A 17599-nucleotide genomic window follows, 5' to 3' on the forward strand; every position below is an offset into this window, starting at 1 on the left:
GACTTCATGTTGTTACTACCAATCATGTATTTCTCACTTCCCTCTGCTTTATCTGCCACTGAGACTCATGTTTTTTGCTCCACAGTAGAAACACAGGAAAGAGAGCCACCTCTTGGCAGTTACTAGGAAGTTCATATGAAATAACAAAACTTGCACACAAAAAAGCTTCCATCTTGGTGTGCTAGTCTATTACTTCTTAACATGGCAACATTTGTCAAGTAGAATTCTATTCCGCAGCATGTGTTGATGTATTCTAATCTCTCGTCTATTGTTTCTGGACAAACACGCTGCTGTTCCTAGCAATAAGTCCTGAGATGATGAGGGTGCCAGAATCATCCAATCAGAGAGAGTGTATGATGAATGGCTTCTGTAGAAGAAAGACTTCCTGAAATGGCTACAGGTAATTCTACTTCCTGTCCCCGACATACAATGTGACGCTGCTCAGATCCCGAGTCTGCAAGATGTTCCGCGGCTGATAGTGTTTCAGATTAGAACAGGAGTGACGATTTGTTCTGTTGCAGACCGCATAAAGTTGCATGCAGTTTCACATACAGTAAAATGTGTAGGATTTGAGTAATTGGCAATTTGCCTTTTTAAGAGTACAGTGTATTTGCACTCACAAAAAGTACATCTGCATTCCGTCTTAAACGTGAAGACCAAAACTGTACATCTCCTTTCCAAATGAATTGAGAAGGATACAGTACCTTGCAGTGACTGCACTTGGCTCGTTTCCCCAGCAGACACTATATAGCTGCACTACCGGTCAAAAGTTGTAGAACACCTACTCATTCAAGGGTTTTTCTTTATTTTACTATTTTCTACATTGTAGAATAATAGTGAAGATATCAAAACTATGAAATAACACATATGGAATCATGTAGTAACCAAAAAAGTCTTAAAAGTGTTAAACAAATTAAAATATATTTTATATTTGAGATTCTTCAAATAGCCACCCTTTCCCTTGATGACATCTTTGCATGCTCTTGGCATTCTCTTAACCAGCTTCACCTGGATTGCATTTCCAACCGTCTTGAAGGAGTTCCCACATATGCTGAGCACTTGTTGGCTGCTTTTCCAGGTCCGACTCATCCCAAACCATCTCAATTTGGTTGAGGTCGGTGGATTGTGGAGGCCAGGTCATCTGATGTAGCCCTCCATCACTCTCCTTCTTGGTAAAATAGCCCTTACACAGCCTGGAGGTGTGTTTTGGGTCATTGTCCTGTTGAAAATCAAATGATAGTTCCGCTAAGCCCAAACCAGATGTGATGGCTTATCACTGCAGAATGCTGTGGTAGCCATGCTGGTTAAGTGTGCCTTGAGTTCTAAATAAATCACAGACAGTGTCACCAGCAAAGCACCCCCACACCATCACACCTCCTCCTCCATGCTGTATGTGGGGAAATACACATGCAGAGATCATCCGTTCACCCCCACCGCGTCTCACAAAGACACGGAGGTTGGGACCAAAAATCTCACATTTGGACTCCAGACCAAAGGACACATTTCCACCGGTCTAATGTCCGTTGCTTGTGTTTCTTGGCCCAAGCAAGTCTCTTCTTCTTATTGGTGTCCTTTGGTAGTGGTTTCTTTGCAGGATTTCGACCATGAAGGCCTGACTCACACAGTCTCCTCTGAACAGTTGATGTTGAGAAACGTTCTTGAAATGTTCCATATTGACTGATCTTCATGTCTTAAAGTAATGATGGACTGTCGTTTCTCTTTGCTTATTTGAGCTGTTCTTGCCATAATATGGACTTGATCTTTTACCAAATAGGGCTATCTTCTGTATACCCCCCTACCTTGTCACAACACAACAGATTGGCTCAAGAATGAAAGAAAGGAAAGAAATTCCACAAATGAACATTTAAGAAGGCACGCCTGTTAATTGAAATTCATTCCAGGTGACTACCTCATGAAGCTGGTTGAGAGAATGCCAAGAGTGTGCAAAGCTGTCAAGGCGAAGAGTGGCTACTTTGAAGAATCTAAAATATGAAATATATTTTGATTTGTTTTAACACTTTTTTTGGTTACTACATGATTCCATGTGTGTTACTTCATAGTTTTAATGTCTTCACTATTATTCTACAATGTAGAAAATAGTAAAAATAAAGAAACTCTTGAATGAGTAGATGTTATAAAACGTTTGACCGGTACTGTATGTTTATTCATTTAGTGACTGAGGGCCCTAGAGACATGTGAATGCAGAGGAGAGGAGACGTGGGGACGTGGGAAGGGGTGACGACAACAGCTGCCTCCCACATGGCATCCTATTCCCTATATAGCGCACTTTTTGATCAGCACTACATAGGGAGAAGGGTTACATTTTTGGGACGCACACAACTTCTCTAATTATTGACAACTAGTGATTACCCTGCAGCTGTCTGACGCCAAGCCTCAGCGGCTGGCTGCTAAATCATATTTGGCACCGTCGTTATCAGTTGTTTAGGGAAGTGGAGCGAGACAGGAGATTGTATTCGCTGATTGCAATGAACTGAAGTTTGGAGTCAGTTTGTGTCTTCTCTCAAGAAGAAGGGTGGGGAAAAGAGAGCGTGCGTGGGTTTACATCTACAGTACCCGTGTCTGTGTGCGGTGTGTGTGGTATGTGAAATATACGCCAAATTAACATTATATACAGTAGGCCTATATTAAGACCTTGTTCTATAACTCAGTGCTATTCAGAGATTATGGCTGTTTTCCACCTTGTTCTGTTACTCAGTCTATTCAGAGATGATGGCTGTGTTCCACCTTGTTCTGTTACTCAGTCTATTCAGAGATGATGGCTGTTTTCCACCTTGTTCTGTTACTCAGTCTATTCAGAGATGATGGCTGTGTTCAACCTTGTTCTGTTACTCAGTCTATTCAGAGATGATGGCTGTGTTCAACCTTGTTCTGTTACTCAGTCTATTCAGAGATGATGGCTGTGTTCCACCTTGTTCTGTTACTCAGTCTATTCAGAGATGATGGCTGTGTTCCACCTTGTTCTGTTACTCAGTCTATTCAGAGATGATGGCTGTGTTCCACCTTGTTCTGTTACTCAGTCTATTCAGAGATGATCTGTTACCTTGTTCTGTTACTCAGTCTATTCAGAGATGATGGCTGTGTTCAACCTTGTTCTGTTACCAGTCTATTCAGAGATGATGGCTGTGTTCAACCTGTTCTGTTACTCAGTCTATTCAGAGATGATGGCTGTGTTCTGTTACAGTCTATTCCTGTTTTCCACCTTGTTCTGTTACTCAGTCTATTCAGAGATGATGGCTGTGTTCCACCTTGTTCTGTTACTCAGTCTATTCAGAGATGATGGCTGTGTTCAACCTTGTTCTGTTACTCAGTCTATTCAGAGAGGATGGCTGTGTTCAACCTTGAATATTTGCCAACTGTAGCCTACAACACCAACATCCCCCTTACTTAATCCCTGGCAAATGAAACAGACCCCCTTTAGACAAGCTGTTAGAAAGGTCCTGATAACATCCTGAAGCTCCTCAGACTTTAATCTTCCTCTCCCATTCAGCAGCACCAGAAACAATATGTCCTGTATATCATATGGTTCCCATTGGTTCAGCTGGAGGGCATTGTCCCAAATGGCACCCTATTCCCTATGTAGTGCAATAAATTTGACCAGAGCCCTATGGGTAGTGGTCAAACGTAGTGCACTATATACAGTAGGGAGTATGGTGTCAGAGTACTACAGTATATAGGGATTGGGTGCCATTTGGGAGCAGCTCTAATGTGTCTGAGTAATGCAGGGGAGGTGTGTTTACTTACATTACTGTCATCCTCTGTGTTTAATTCACTCACTTCCTCTGCACGGCGCGCACAGCAGCCTGGAGGAGAATATCCACACGCATTTCAAAGTCCTCTTTGCAGCTTGTAGCTTTTACAGCATCGCTCTTAGGGTTGCAAAATTCCGCTAACGAAGAATAAATTCCCAGATTGTCCAGAATACCTAGTTGGAGGATTCTGCCTTTCTTGATAATTCCCTCCTGATTTCAGAAAACTCTAACCGGGTTTTCGGGAAAACCAGGGAATTTATTGATTATTCCCTCCTGATTTCAGAAATCCTCCAACTGGGTTTTCGGGAAAACCAGGGAATTTATTGATTATTCCCTCCTGATTTCAGAGATCCTCCAACTGGGTTTTCGGGAAAACCAGGGATTTTATTGAAAGTTCCCGGCATTTTGCAACTCTAGCTCTGACAGAAAGCAGAACCTCCGACTGGGTCTGAACTGACATAGGCAGAAGAAGAAGATGGAGTATTTTTCCATTGTCATTTTTTTGTGCAATGTGTTCAATGGGATGATACCCAGTTGTCCTTAATCTTTTCACATTGTTTTCTATAACAGGACGTTTCCATTGAGTGAAAGTCCCTCCTGGTTTCAAGTGGGTTAATGACTGAGATGATTAATGACATGTGGAAATTGTCTCTACCCCCTTAGTTCATATAAATGCCAAAATTACATATTTATTTTCTGACCTCGAAACCAGTCTCACAACTGTTCAGTTAACCATGACACTTGTTGCCTAATGTTAAGGTATTGCTTCTAGGGCCCTTGGGGTTCATTTTGATCCAGCACCAGAAAATACAACTGCCTCCATACTCGCCCTACAGCCCAAAAGTCTGTCTCACTGGTGTGGTATGAGATGTTTAATGTACGAGTTTGTTTTACCGTTCTCCCATCACTTACTTAGTTTATTGAAAGATCACAGGAGCCTAAATGAATATGAAGTCATCCTGCAGCGAAGGGTCTGTCTAAACAACACTTAGAATGTCCTCAAACGTTCAATTCATGATGTCCAGTCCGAACCACTTGGACTGGAATGAAACAAACATTCAACCAGCGTCTCTTGGACATTGCAGGCAACAGAGTTCTAATTCCATGTCAGAAGTAGAGTTGCCTGCTTTAGATCCAGTCCAGTATATACACCTTAACTCAGGTCTGTAGATCCAGTCCAGTATGTATACCTTAACTCAGGTCTGTAGATCCAGTCCAGTATGTATACCTTAACTCAGGTCTGTAGATCCAGTCCAGTATGTATACCTTAACTCAGGTCTGTAGATCCAGTCCAGTATATACACCTTAACTCAGGTCTATCGATCCAGTCCAGTATATACACCTTAACTCAGGTCTGTAGATCCAGTCCAGTATATACACCTTAACTCAGGTCTGTAGATCCAGTCCAGTATATACACCTTAACTCAGGTCTGTAGATCCAGTCCAGTATATACACCTTAACTCAGGTCTGTAGATCCAGTCCAGTATATACACCTTAACTCAGGTCTGTAGATCCAGTCCAGTATATACACCTTAACTCAGGTCCAGCAGAGTAGGGGTCCTTTTTTGGTAGTGGGGGGCGATGTGCTGTGTTTGGTTCCTGCTCGTTTTCAGGAGGGACCATTCAATGAAACACAGCTCCCTGGGCTTTGTCATGGTGACACCATGTTTAGGAGGCTGGGACGAGGAGAGTTGACTAGGACTGCATTAGGCTGGTGATCTCCAATGCCCACAGACAGTTCATAGTAAACACCCTGGGAAGATAGGTAACACTTGTGTTGTTATTTTACCTGTGTAATAACACTGTAATTAAACCAGTAACAGAGTTGTATTAGCATGTTGTTACATAATACTTTAGTAAATACATTATTTTGACAGTTTCAATAATGCAACAGGTTTGATACCTCAAAATGAGTCAGCACAGCTCACAGCAATATACTTTTCAGCTCATTCTGCTGAACATCAATACTTTTTGTGTGATAACAGAGTACTGACAGTGCAAGAGAAATGAGGTCCCTCACAGGAAATGTGGAAAAAGTTGAGACTCATTCTGGAAGATGAATGTGTCTAGAAGAGGTTCACTGATGGGCCATTACTTAGCTGATACCAGAGACAGACTGGCCATAAGACAGTTCTGGCAAATGCCAGATGGGTCGTCCATCTTTAGCCCGGTGGGCCTGTCTGAATTGGGCTTTTTCCGGCGAATTATTATTATTCTGGCTAATAATTGAGACCTCGAGGGAAAAATGGACCGGTGTTCCCCAGTCTGTCCCTGAGTGGTACTGTACTGAAATGATGTTTTCCAGTCTAGAAGTGTCAAGTGGAATCATCAAACTAACTTCTCACTTCAAATGATCTTTGTTATGATTCACTTTGGTTGTCCTTGCTAACTTAATGTTTGTATTGATGTAAATAATGGAATGTGTGTTTTAAAGAGATCCCAGATCTTGAGTTGAAATGCAGTCATATGTACCTCATGGCTGTTATAGGAGGATGCCACTTGATTGTTCTCATTTGTATGAAATGCTTTTGTGAAAAATACTTTTCCAGTTACTTTTTTTTCAGTCTCACAGGAATAGATTCCGGGATATTCCACAAGACTGTACTCGCTTCCCAAATGGCACCCTATTCCCTTTTTAGCACACTATAGTGCCCCCTGGTCAAAAGTAGTGCACTATAAATGGAACAGGGTGCCATTTAGGACATTTAGGACAAGGACTCTCTGTGGTACAGAGAGTCCTTGTTTAGTGATGTCACAGTTGATGTAAACTTAGGAAGACTTCCTCTCTAAGTATCCTCAGCTAAAAGACCGGGGACCGGATTAGTTAGTGTGATGCTGAGTGGAAGAGCAGACCGGGAGGCTAAGGCACAGAGAGACAGAACTGTGGGGTTTCCTTTGAAATGTTTACATATGGGAAGAGTGCAGAGCCGTATTCTGGGGAGCAGAGGACCAGAGGTAAACAGTGAAATGAGGCGTTGACACAGTAGAGGCATAAACTAGGAAGCCTTAGGGGCAGTGAGGTTCTGGACTGAGGAGGCCCTGGTCTCTCTACTAACCTCAAGGGGACCAAGACGTAACCTCAAACTGGCCAACAGATTTATTGATCTCCTCACTCTTCTCTAGGCGTTGAGGTAAGTAGGGACGTTTTTTCTTCTTTGTTTATTTACTCTTTCTGGGAAAAGATGTGAGTTCTTTCTGACTGAGACGTATCAGTGCAATATTGTTGACTGATGATGATGGATGTTTTTTGCAACACTTAGTAAGATTCACTTTATGTAACAAACTGCTTGTTACTGACACTTAAATGGTTAGAGGCTATTGCCTTATATGGTGTTTATGTAGATTAGGCTACATCGTGGGATTTCACCCATGTGATTCTACATCCTGCCTGAAACAAGACATGTTCAGAACTCACACAGGGATATTTATTTGCACAAGGTGTTTCTGATCTGTTGGGATCCCTGACTGAACTTAGTTTGCTGTCTCTATATCAGGACATGACATCCTTTAAACTTTTAAAGCCCCCATGCAGTCTTTTTAATTGTGTTTTTTAATCATTACTGTATGTCTAATAAGTCCCCGTTTGTTTATTTAATAAAATAATTCCAAAATATATTTTTTATCATTTAGTTCCCTGAGCCTCTTTTGGCCATAGAAATGATCAGTCTGATCATGTGGGTGTAGGAAACAAATGATATATATATAATATATTGTGCATACTCGCATAAAAAGGTAACGGCACTGTTCCTTTAAGTTAAAAGGCAGTCCTCTGACGATCATCTTATAAAGTCACTATCATAACTTAATCATTACTTATATCCTTGCCACTGGGTAACACGGGTTGAATCAATGTTGTCACTTTAATAAAAATGGTTGTTTGTAGACATATCTACTGTATCTACTATAGGCCTTGGGGTGGCAGGTAGCCTAGTGGTTAGAGCGTTGGGCCAGTAACCAAAAGATTGCTGGATGGAATCCCCGAGCTGACAAGGTAAATATCTGTCATTCTGCCCCTGAACAAGGCAGTTAACCCACTGTTCCCCGGTAGGCCGACAAGGTAAATATCTGTCATTCTGCCCCTGAACAAGGCAGTTAACCCACTGTTCCCCGGTAGGCCGACAAGGTAAATATTCTGTCATTCTGCCCAAGGCAGTTAACCCACTGAACAAGGCAGTTAACCCACTGTTCCCACTGTTCCCCCCTGGGCAGTAGGCCGACAAGGTAAATATCTGTCATTCTGCCCCTGAACAAGGCAGTTAACCCACTGTTCCCCGGTAGGCCGACAAGGTAAATATCTGTCATTCTGCCCCTGAACAAGGCAGTTAACCCACTGTTCCCCGGTAGGCCGACAAGGTAAATATCTGTCATTCTGCCCCTGAACAAGGCAGTTAACCCACTGTTCCAGGCCGACAAGGTAAATATCTGTCATTCTGCCCCTGAACAAGGCAGTTAACCCACTGTTCCCCGGTAGGCCGACAAGGTAAATATCTGTCATTCTGCCCCTGAACAAGGCAGTTAACCCACTGTTCCCCAGTAGGCTGACAAGGTAAATATCTGTCATTCTGCCCCTGAACAAGGCAGTTAACCCACTGTTCCCCGGTAGGCCGACAAGGTAAATATCTGTCATTCTGCCCAAGGCAGAACCCACTGTTCCCCAGTAGGCCGACAGTTAACCTGTCATTCTGTTCCAAGGCAGTGTTCCCCAGTAGGCTGACAAGGTAAATATCTGTCATTCTGCCCCTGAACAAGGCAGTTAACCCACTGTTCCCCGGTAGGCCGACAAGGTAAATATCTGTCATTCTGCCCCTGAACAAGGCAGTTAACCCACTGTTCCCTGGTAGGCTGACAAGGTAAATATCTGTCATCCTGCCCCTGAACAAGGCAGTTAACCCACTGTTCCCTGGTAGGCCGTCATTGTAAATAATAATTTGTTCTTAACTGACTTGCCTAGTTAAATAAAGGTTCAATTTAAAACATGTCTGTTTGTGTCACTTTGAGGTGAAATATCAGACCGCTATATGTTGTTTTTGATTTGACTATTGATTGTTTTTAAAATAGCAACAATACATCACTATTATGTTTGTGGTTGATCAACTTGGGAGTTGCTGCTGAGGCTGGAAACACAGTGTGAGACAATTGTCAGCAGAAGTTTGTGAATGAATGTGTTGTAACTGGCAGAGCAAGAAACCATTTATCTCTGTAATCTCCTCAGAGAGCCGTTTGATATCACATTTCCTGTAACACATATTACTACTAATGATGATTAACTTGGCCTTGTGGACTGGATAATATGCAGGGATATTGAACTGAAAATGGCCATTCAATCCCATGCATTTGTTGCATGTCTCTTTACAATGTGCTGTAGGCAGCCTGTGGCCACATTGCTCTCATTGCTTTTGACAAATTACATTATTCATTTCATTATGACCTCAACTGAGCATGTTATACTCATTTGCTTGGATGTTCTAAATTGTTCTTCAATGTAAATGTAGTAGTCAAATATTATCTCGCTATGATGCATATATATACAGTGCAATTGGAAACTATTCAGACCCCTTGACTTTTTCAACATTTTGTTACGTTTTAGCCTTATTCTAAAATAGATTAAATAAATGTTTTGCCAAATCAATCTACACACAATACCCCATAATGACAGAGCAAAAACTGATTTCTTTAAATGTACGAAAATATATTAATAATGAAAACTAGAAATATCTTATTTACATAAGTATTCAGACCCTTTGCTATGAGAATAGAAATTGAGCTCAGATGCATCCTGTTTCCATTGATCATCCTTAAGATGTGTCTACAACTTGTTTGGAGTCCAGCTGTGGTAAATTCAATTGATTGGACATGATTTGGAAAGGCATACATCTGTTTATATAAGGTCCCACAGTTGACAGTGCATGTCAGAGCAAAAACTAAGCCATGAGGTCGAAGGAATTGTCCGTAGAGCTCTGAGACAGGATTGTGTCGAGGCACAAATCTAATTCTGCAGCATTGAAGGTCCCTAAGAACACAGTGGCCTCCATCATTTTTAAATGGAAGAAGTTTGGAACCTCCAAGACTCTTTCTAGAGCTGGCCACCCGGCCAAACTAAGCAATCGGTGGAGAAGGGCCTTGGTCAGGGAAGTGACCAAGAACCCGATGGTCACTCTGATAGAGCTCCAGAGTTCTGTAGAGATGGGAGAACCTTCCAGAAGGACAACTATTTCTGCAGCACTCCACCAAACAAGCCTTTATGGTAGAGTGGCCAGACGGAAGCCACTCTTCAGTAAAGGGCACATGACAGCCCGCTAGGAGTTTGCCAAAAGGCAAACTCATTCATCCCCCTCCTCTCCCCTGTAACTATTCCCCAGGGCGTTGCTGTAAATGAGAACGTGTTCTCAGTCAACTTACCTGGTAAAATAACAGATAAAATTAAAATTAAAAAAGACTCTCAGACCATGAAAAACAAGATTCTCTGGTCTGATGAAACGTATATGGAACTCTTTGGCCTGAATGCCAAACGTCACGTCTGGAGGAACCTGGCACCATCCTTACGGTGAAGCATGGTGGTGGCAGCATCATGCTGTGGGGATGTTTTTCAGCTGCAGGGACTGGGAGACTAGTCAGTATCGAGGGAAAGATGAACGGAGCAAAGTATAGAAGGATCCTTGAGGAAAACCTGCTCCAGAGCGCTCAGGAACTCAGACTGGGGCGAAGGTTCACCTTCCAACAGGACAACGACCCTAAGCACACAGCCAAGACAACACAGAAGTGGCTTCGGGACAAGCCTCTGAATGTCCTTAAGTGGCCCAGCCAGAGCCCGGACTTGAACCCGATCGAACATCTCTGGAGACCTGAAAATATATATGCAGCGACGCTCCCCATCCAACCTGACAGAGCTTGAGAGGATCTGCAGAGATCAAATACAGATGTGCCAAGCTTGTAGCATCATACCCAAGAATACTTCAGGCTGTAATCACTGCCAAAGGTGCTTGAACAAAGTACTGAGTAAAGGGTCTGAATAGTTATGTAAATGTGATATTTCAGTTTTGCTATTTTTAATACATTTTCAAAAACCTGTTTTTGCTTTGTCATTATGGGGCATTGTGTGTAGATTGATGAGGGAAAAACAATTTAATCCATTTCAGAATTAGGTTGTAACATAACATTTGGAAAAAGTCAAGGGGTCTGAATACTTTCCGAATGCACCGTATACACTGAGTATACAAAACATTCAGAACCCCTGGTCTTTCCATGACACAGACTGACCAGGTGAATCTAGATGAAAGCTATGATCCCTTATTGATGTCACTTATTAAATCCACTTCAATCAGTGTAGATGAAGGGGAGGAGCCAGGTTAAAGAAGGATTTTTAAGCCATGAGACAATTGAGACATGGATTGTGTATGTGTGCCATTCATAAGGTGAATGGGCAACTGTATACACAAGACAAAAGATTTAAGTGCCTTTGAACAGGGTATGGTAGTAGGTGGCAGGCACACCGGTTTGTTTCAAGAACTGTAACGCTGCTGGGTTTTTCATGCTCAACAGTTTCCTGTGTGTATCAAGAATGGTCCACCACCCAAAGGACATCCAGCCAACTTAACACAACTGTGGGAAGCATTGGAGTCAACATGGGCCAGCATCCCTGTGGAATGTATTTGACACATTGTAGAGTCCATGCCCCAACGAATCGAGGCGTTCCTGAGGGCAAAAGGGGAGGGGTGGGTTGTATACTCAGTGTACATCACATAGCTGGTGAGAATTTCTTTAAAGAATTCCAGATGTCAGTGTGATCAGTCAGTTTCTGCTCTAAGTTAACACGCCTGAGCAGCCTGGCTGTTTCTATTCCTTTCCACTCAGTTGACTTCCCCACGATCTCCCTGCTTTGCCAGTCCCTCGCCTCTTCTCTCTGCCCTAATATGGTTAATTGCAGGCTGTGGGAAGGGGATTGAGGATACAGAGGCCATCTATCTGTGTGTGTGTTGTGTCCGACTATTCCAAACGCACTACGGTCTACTTGGTGTTATACAAAGTGAGACTAAGTAGCTCTTCACAACAGGTACTTAAGAGGATTGTCTACAACGTATTGTCTTGTATACAATGACACTAATTTAGACTCACTTTTAACATTGTAGAGAGGTCAGATGTTGAAATAGGTGGGTTTGTTTAAAAGTAATATTTATTGCATGATATCTGTAAGAACCTACGCTGGAGTAGAGAAGCAGGTACGGGGAGTGAACATTTCATTCTGCACAGACATGGAACAGGACAGGAGCAGCGTCAGAACCAGGTAATACAAAGACAAACAACAATGAATGCAGAAGCAGAGAACAGACAGATATGAGGTAACAACACAGGTGATTGAGTCCAGGTGAGTCCAACGAATCGCTGATGCGTGTGACGAGGGAAGCAGGTGTGCGTAATGATGGTGGCAGGAGTGCGTAACGCTGGGCAGCCTGGTGCCCTCGAGCACCAGGGAGGGAGAGCTGGAGCAGGCGTGTCAGATATCCCTTTAAAGGAAGTTATCAGATAACTCTGTGTTGGTTGATTTCATAAGGTCCCAATCTCAAAAAAAGGAGGGCTGAAATGCATAATAATATACTATGATGACACTGCAAATACCAAAAGCCCCACAAGAATTATGTCTGACATCTTGAAATCATAGCATCTGTTCTACTCTCTATTGCTCTCTGTGCTGATTCTCTTTGAAGAAGTTCACTTTGCCGGAAAACTGAATAATATGAATAATTTGCAATTCTCTATACAGCTGTATTTCCTATGTCAGTCCTGTTCCTATTGCTAGTGTATATTATGTAGCATACGTTTGCTTATTTTTCTGTCTAAAAGCCCACCTTCACTGTTAAATATACAAATAAATTACACCCGTCTCTGATTACCATGTCTGAGAAAACGAATGGATTTCTAGTTGGTAAATAAACACTTGAAATGAATGGAATAGCTCAGATGCCCTTGTAATTGGCTCGTTAATGGGGTTGATGCCAACAGAAACAAACACTGTGACCGTACCACAATGGGAGTGGATGGTGGAGAAGTAGTGACATTGGTGGCTAGAGTCCAGGGCCCAGGTCAAAGTTGAATAAGTGTTTAGGTAACAGAGGATGCCTGTTCTCATGAGACTCCAGATTCTCAGGAAAGATCTGCCTACCTGATATGTACACACAAACATACGTGGTTACTTTATCTGGGTTGTGTCTCAAATTGCACCCTATTCCCTATATAGTGCACTACTTCTGGCCAGGATTTTGGTCAAAACTACTGCACTATATAAGGAATAGGGTGCATTTTGGGATGCAGACCTGGACTGCATACACACTGACGTCCACATGATCCAATGGAATTGGCTGTATAATGTCCGACAGACTTTTCCCATCCAGTATCAAGTTAGAGTATTTATTTGGATCACCTCATCAAGTAATACAACAACAATGATTGGAATATAATTGTGTCAGCAGGGGGCTGATATTTTGTTCATGAATGTTTTGTAGATGCAGTCTTCAGTCTTTAGAGAATATCACACCATCTAAACATTATTAAAACATGATTATGATATTGGTTTATGTTTAGATTTACAATAATATTTTCCTGAATATTCAGTGTATGGTTCAGAATTCCTCAACTAAAAATGGCATGATAAATAGGTGTGGGCTAGTTGTGTTGATCTGAAAAATGAACCCACTTAACTCCATATTGTTTTTTTGTGTTTTTTTTTCAGGCCGCGGGGTCAACCACAGAACCATGGAGCCTGCCTATACTGGGATGTCACTGGATAACTCGACCTCAACAGTGATGCCCATGGCAACCTCCGCCGGCAACACCAATGTGAGCAGAGAGCCGTACATGCACCGCCTGGCCCATCTAGACGAGGGTCTCTACAATGACTTCTACAGCCTGTGGATCTGTCTGGTGGTGGTCAACACACTCATCTTCATGGTGGGAATGGTTCTCAACACCCTGGCCCTGTACGTGTTCTGCTTCCGCACCAAGCCCAAGACCACCTCAGTCATCTACACCATCAATCTGGCTGTCACAGACCTACTGGTTAACCTCTCCCTGCCCACACGTATCATTCTCTATTACAGTGGGGGAAAGTGCCTCAACTGCTCCTACGTGCATATATTCAGCTACTTTGTCAACATGTACTGCAGCATCCTCTTCCTCACCAGTATATGCGTGGACAGATACCTGGCCATAGTACAGGCTGAGGCTTCTAGGAAGTGGAGGAACCCTAACGTGGCCAAGGGGGTGTGCATTTTCATCTGGCTCTTCGCTATCGTGGTCACCTACTCCTTCCTCACCACGGCGTTCCGACACGCGGGCTGCTGCGTCTCCAAGCTCTTCGTCCTGACCGTCTTCGAGTTCTTCCTCCCCTTGGTCGTCATTGTGGTGTTCACCGTGCGCATCATGTGTGCCCTGTCCAACTCCAGTCTGATGCAGCAGAGCAGAGAGAGGCGCGTGCGGGCCGTGCAGCTCCTCACCACTGTCCTGGTCATCTTCACCATCTGCTTCACCCCGTTCCACGTCAGGCAGGTGCTGGTGTACTTCTACCCCGACATGCCCCACCACGTCATTGTCTACCACGTCACCGTCACCCTCAGCAGCCTGAACAGCTGCATGGACCCCATCGTCTACTGCTTCGTCACCAACAACTTCCAGTCCAGCATGAGGGGCTTCTTCCGCAAGGCGGAGGCAGAGCTGGAGCAGACCAGTGGGAACATCATCAGCATGCAGAATAGCTCCAAGGGCTCGGGGACTGTCACAGCTATCGCTCACAGTGTGATGATGAACGTCCTGTCCTCCTCCTCTCCCCAGCATGGGAACCACATAGCGTTAGACTGAGAAAGGGATGGGAAGATTGAGGAATGGGATGTTCAGAGAGAGATGGACTTCTATTGCCTAACTGTGAGACTCTGGAGTGCAATTTACATACTACAGTAGGCTATTCTCCTATTTGAGAAAATGCTTTCCTGCATCTATTATTGTAGCCTATTGTTGGCTTGGAAATGTAAGTACTTGAAGACATTTTCGGACAAGAAACGTTATTTCTCCTGTGTTGGCCTACACCAGTCACGATGGAGGGCATTGACACTGAATACGACCTATAACGTGTTTATTGCAGCATGATTTATTTCTACTGTACAATTATCATCTGAGGAGTATTTGTTTACTTTGATCCTAGATCTTATGGACCTCTGACAAAATAGACAAGTAATATTCTACTGCATTGCTATGGAAACAAATAGAAATATATGATAAACAGCTTCTGTAGATTAATGTGTGACATTGTTGTCACAATACATATTTATCGTCAGCCTTCTCAGAAACTGGTTTTATGCTAAACTTATATTACTGGCAAATATTACCAAACCAATTGTCCAAAAACATATAGAATAAAACATACAAAACCTTATTGATTTTATAGCAAGAACTCATTTAATTTAGTTTGTATTACTGTTGGAGGGCCAGTAGCGTGCACTCTTCACTCTGCCCCAGGGCAGTGAAGGGGATATTTATTGACCTGTGTAGGGTGCCTCGTTTCGGCTGGGACATTAAACAGGTGTCCTGACTCTCTGTGGTCATAAAAAAATCCCATGGCACTTATTGTAAGAGTAGGGGTGTTAGCCTAGTGGTTAAAGCGTTGGACTAGTAACTGAAAGGTTGCAAGTTCAAATCCCCGAGCTGACAAATCTATCGTTCTGCCCCTGAACAAGGCAGTTAATCCACTGTTCTTAGGCTGTCATTAAAAATAAGAATTTGTTCTTTACTGACTTGCCTAGTTAAATAAAGGTAAAATATAGATATTTTTTAATAACTAAATCCCCAACCTGGTCCCATTCCATCATGGCCATCTAATCACCTCCCTCATCCCTAATTGGTATAATATAACTCACCTCTCCACCTGATTGGGGGGTGAGCGTTCTGGCACAAAAATGGTCGCCATGCATCACCCAGGTGGGTGCTGCACATTGGTGGTGGATGAAATGAGTTTGCCCTTTACTTTGTAAAGCGCTTTGAGTAACCGTAGAAACGCGCTATATAAATACACTCAATTATTATGTTTGTTACAATTATCACAGGACAAAAAAATGCTACTGAATGTTGTGTACATTTGTTGAATAGCATCCAAGCTTGCCTCCCATTGGATAGAATTAGAGCAATTGGTCATCGATTTTAGTGACGTCAGTAGGTACTGCTTTTTTACCGTGGCAATTAATGAGATTGGGCAATGCATTTTGTCATTGGACTGGGCATCAGCGTGTCGAAACAACTAGCAAGCTCAGGCTACTCGGGCACACCGACGACTAAGGAACGTGAATACTTCTTTAACATTGGAAAAAGGGATCAGGTATATTCGATTTGTGTATTTTTATCAGCATTCGGTAGCCCATCCCAAGTTAGCTTGTTATCTACGGGTTACATTCATCATAGCTAGCTAAAATACCGTAGCTACCTAGCTAGCTTCTAAGCTAACGTTAACTAGCTAGTTAGCTACCGTCTGATCATGTGAACACACCTGTCCGTTGTATCGTTAGCGTTCGTGACATCTTGTACAATCTACTACACACCAACGTTAATAGCAGAGATGGTCTATATTGTAGCGGGCTTTGACGTTAGATATGGGGACAGTAATACCAATAATATACCGGTAACTCATGCCAGAACAGCATAGTTAGCTAACGTTACAGACTGAGGAAGTTAGTTAGCTCTTTAGCTTGCAAACTTGGCTAGCTTATGTAACGTTCTCTAATTTAGCAAGTTATTGATGATAAATACTTATTTCTTACTTCTGAGATAAAATAACCAGCCAGTCAGCATCTTGGCCAGTCCTATCTACAACGTATCCCAACCATTGAGGTGTAGAATAACGGTCCCAACCTATAGTGTGCAACTGCAGACCGCATTAAGAGGGCGTTCCTGCATATGGGCATTACTGCATCTGTAGGAACGCCCCCTCGAGCATCCCATTGGTTCCTTCAAGAACCCCCCAAAAGGTAAATGAAAGTATTATACGTTTTTCGTCTCCTGTGTACTGGGCAGGTGTTCTACGACACCGGTAGGCAGTGTCCTTCGCTCCTGCCTGTCCTCATCATTAACAGAACTGCCTTAAAACATTGCCTGACAGGCGGGGGCGAAGGACAGTCTACTGGTCGTCCCCCACTAGTGCAGGAGGCTGGGGCAACACAATGTGCTCGTTAACTAGCTAGCACAGTGTCCTTCGCTCCTGCCTGCCATACACCTGCCGTCGTTAACATAACTGTAGGAAAACAGTTGCCGGTGTGTAAATCAAAGTTTATTTTTCACGTGCGCCGATAGCAAGCTACCATTGTTGCCCCCGCCCCTTCTTCTGTGGGGTTTATTGGCAGTTGGCATTATTGCCACCTACTTTACTGGAGCGCCCCAATCCCCCACCTATGTACCGGAGTCAGTGTCAGAGTATGGGAGCGGAGCGTGCCCAATTTGCGGAGCAAGATTCCCAAAGGCTGGAGCGCTCCATGAGCTCAGGGCAGGCCCGGCCCAGCCCAGCATACATTTGTTGTCTGCAGCTATAGCCCCTTGCTTTAGCTACTGTCATGGAGTTTGCAAAATATTGTCATTTAAAAAAAAAAAACACAGGTGCAAAATCAAGGTGACTTACAAAGATGTAATGTCCACAACTAAATAATCATTGTGGAATCTGAACAGACACATCTGGAAGCAAGATGGTGTACTTACTATGTGCACATGCTAAAAGGAAGGAAGAGGTGGGTAGGTAATTGTCATTGGATCAAAGAATGTTTAAACCAAAAAAAATCTGATCTTAAGTTTCCTTCATTTTTGT

At 43.1% G+C, this 17599-nt stretch overlaps 2 protein-coding genes and 2 long non-coding RNA genes across 5 annotated transcripts in view; 3 read left to right on the forward strand and 1 right to left on the reverse strand.

The window, feature by feature from the left end:
- The first annotated feature begins 88 nt into the window (after window positions 1-88).
- On the forward strand, window positions 89-15188 carry gpr20 (G protein-coupled receptor 20). Of its 2 annotated transcripts, none has more exons than XM_065027558.1 (2): window positions 89-400; window positions 13496-15188. In XM_065027558.1, exons 1-2 carry the CDS (start codon window positions 361-363, stop codon window positions 14617-14619), a joined length of 1164 nt encoding a protein of 387 aa, XP_064883630.1. In that variant the 5' UTR covers window positions 89-360; the 3' UTR covers window positions 14620-15188. The 2 variants fall into 2 exon arrangements, with proteins under 2 accessions (XP_064883630.1, XP_064883631.1); XM_065027559.1 differs by lacking the exon at window positions 89-400 and adding an exon at window positions 3216-6902.
- On the forward strand, window positions 6896-8749 carry LOC135575153 (uncharacterized). Its single transcript, XR_010465721.1, has 4 exons — window positions 6896-7894; window positions 7993-8124; window positions 8186-8383; window positions 8490-8749. It is a non-coding gene; the product is annotated as an uncharacterized LOC135575153 (long non-coding RNA).
- On the reverse strand, window positions 13160-16763 carry LOC135575154 (uncharacterized). The gene is made up of 2 exons (XR_010465722.1): window positions 16566-16763; window positions 13160-14615 (listed from the first exon to the last, which is right to left on the reverse strand). It is a non-coding gene; the product is annotated as an uncharacterized LOC135575154 (long non-coding RNA).
- The window catches only part of slc45a4b (solute carrier family 45 member 4b), a 51152-nt gene continuing 49381 nt past the window's right edge, over window positions 15829-17599 (forward strand). The window contains exon 1 of the mRNA XM_065027556.1: window positions 15829-16126. The gene's annotated coding sequence lies outside the window, so the exon portion shown is untranslated. The remainder of the gene's footprint in view (window positions 16127-17599) is intronic.

This window comes from Oncorhynchus nerka, linkage group LG14, assembly GCF_034236695.1.
Source record: "Oncorhynchus nerka isolate Pitt River linkage group LG14, Oner_Uvic_2.0, whole genome shotgun sequence".
In the NCBI taxonomy this organism is placed as follows: Eukaryota; Metazoa; Chordata; class Actinopteri; order Salmoniformes; family Salmonidae; genus Oncorhynchus; species Oncorhynchus nerka.

What these genes read in the sequence shown, in the direction of transcription:
- gpr20 (XM_065027558.1), top strand. Translation starts at nt 361, where the DNA reads ATGGCTTCTGTAGAAGAAAGACTTCCTGAAATGGCTACAG. An exon ending in ACTTCCTGAAATGGCTACAG is followed by an intron (nt 401 to 13,495) that starts GTAATTCTACTT and finishes TTTTTTTTTCAG; the next exon opens with GCCGCGGGGTCAACCACAGA.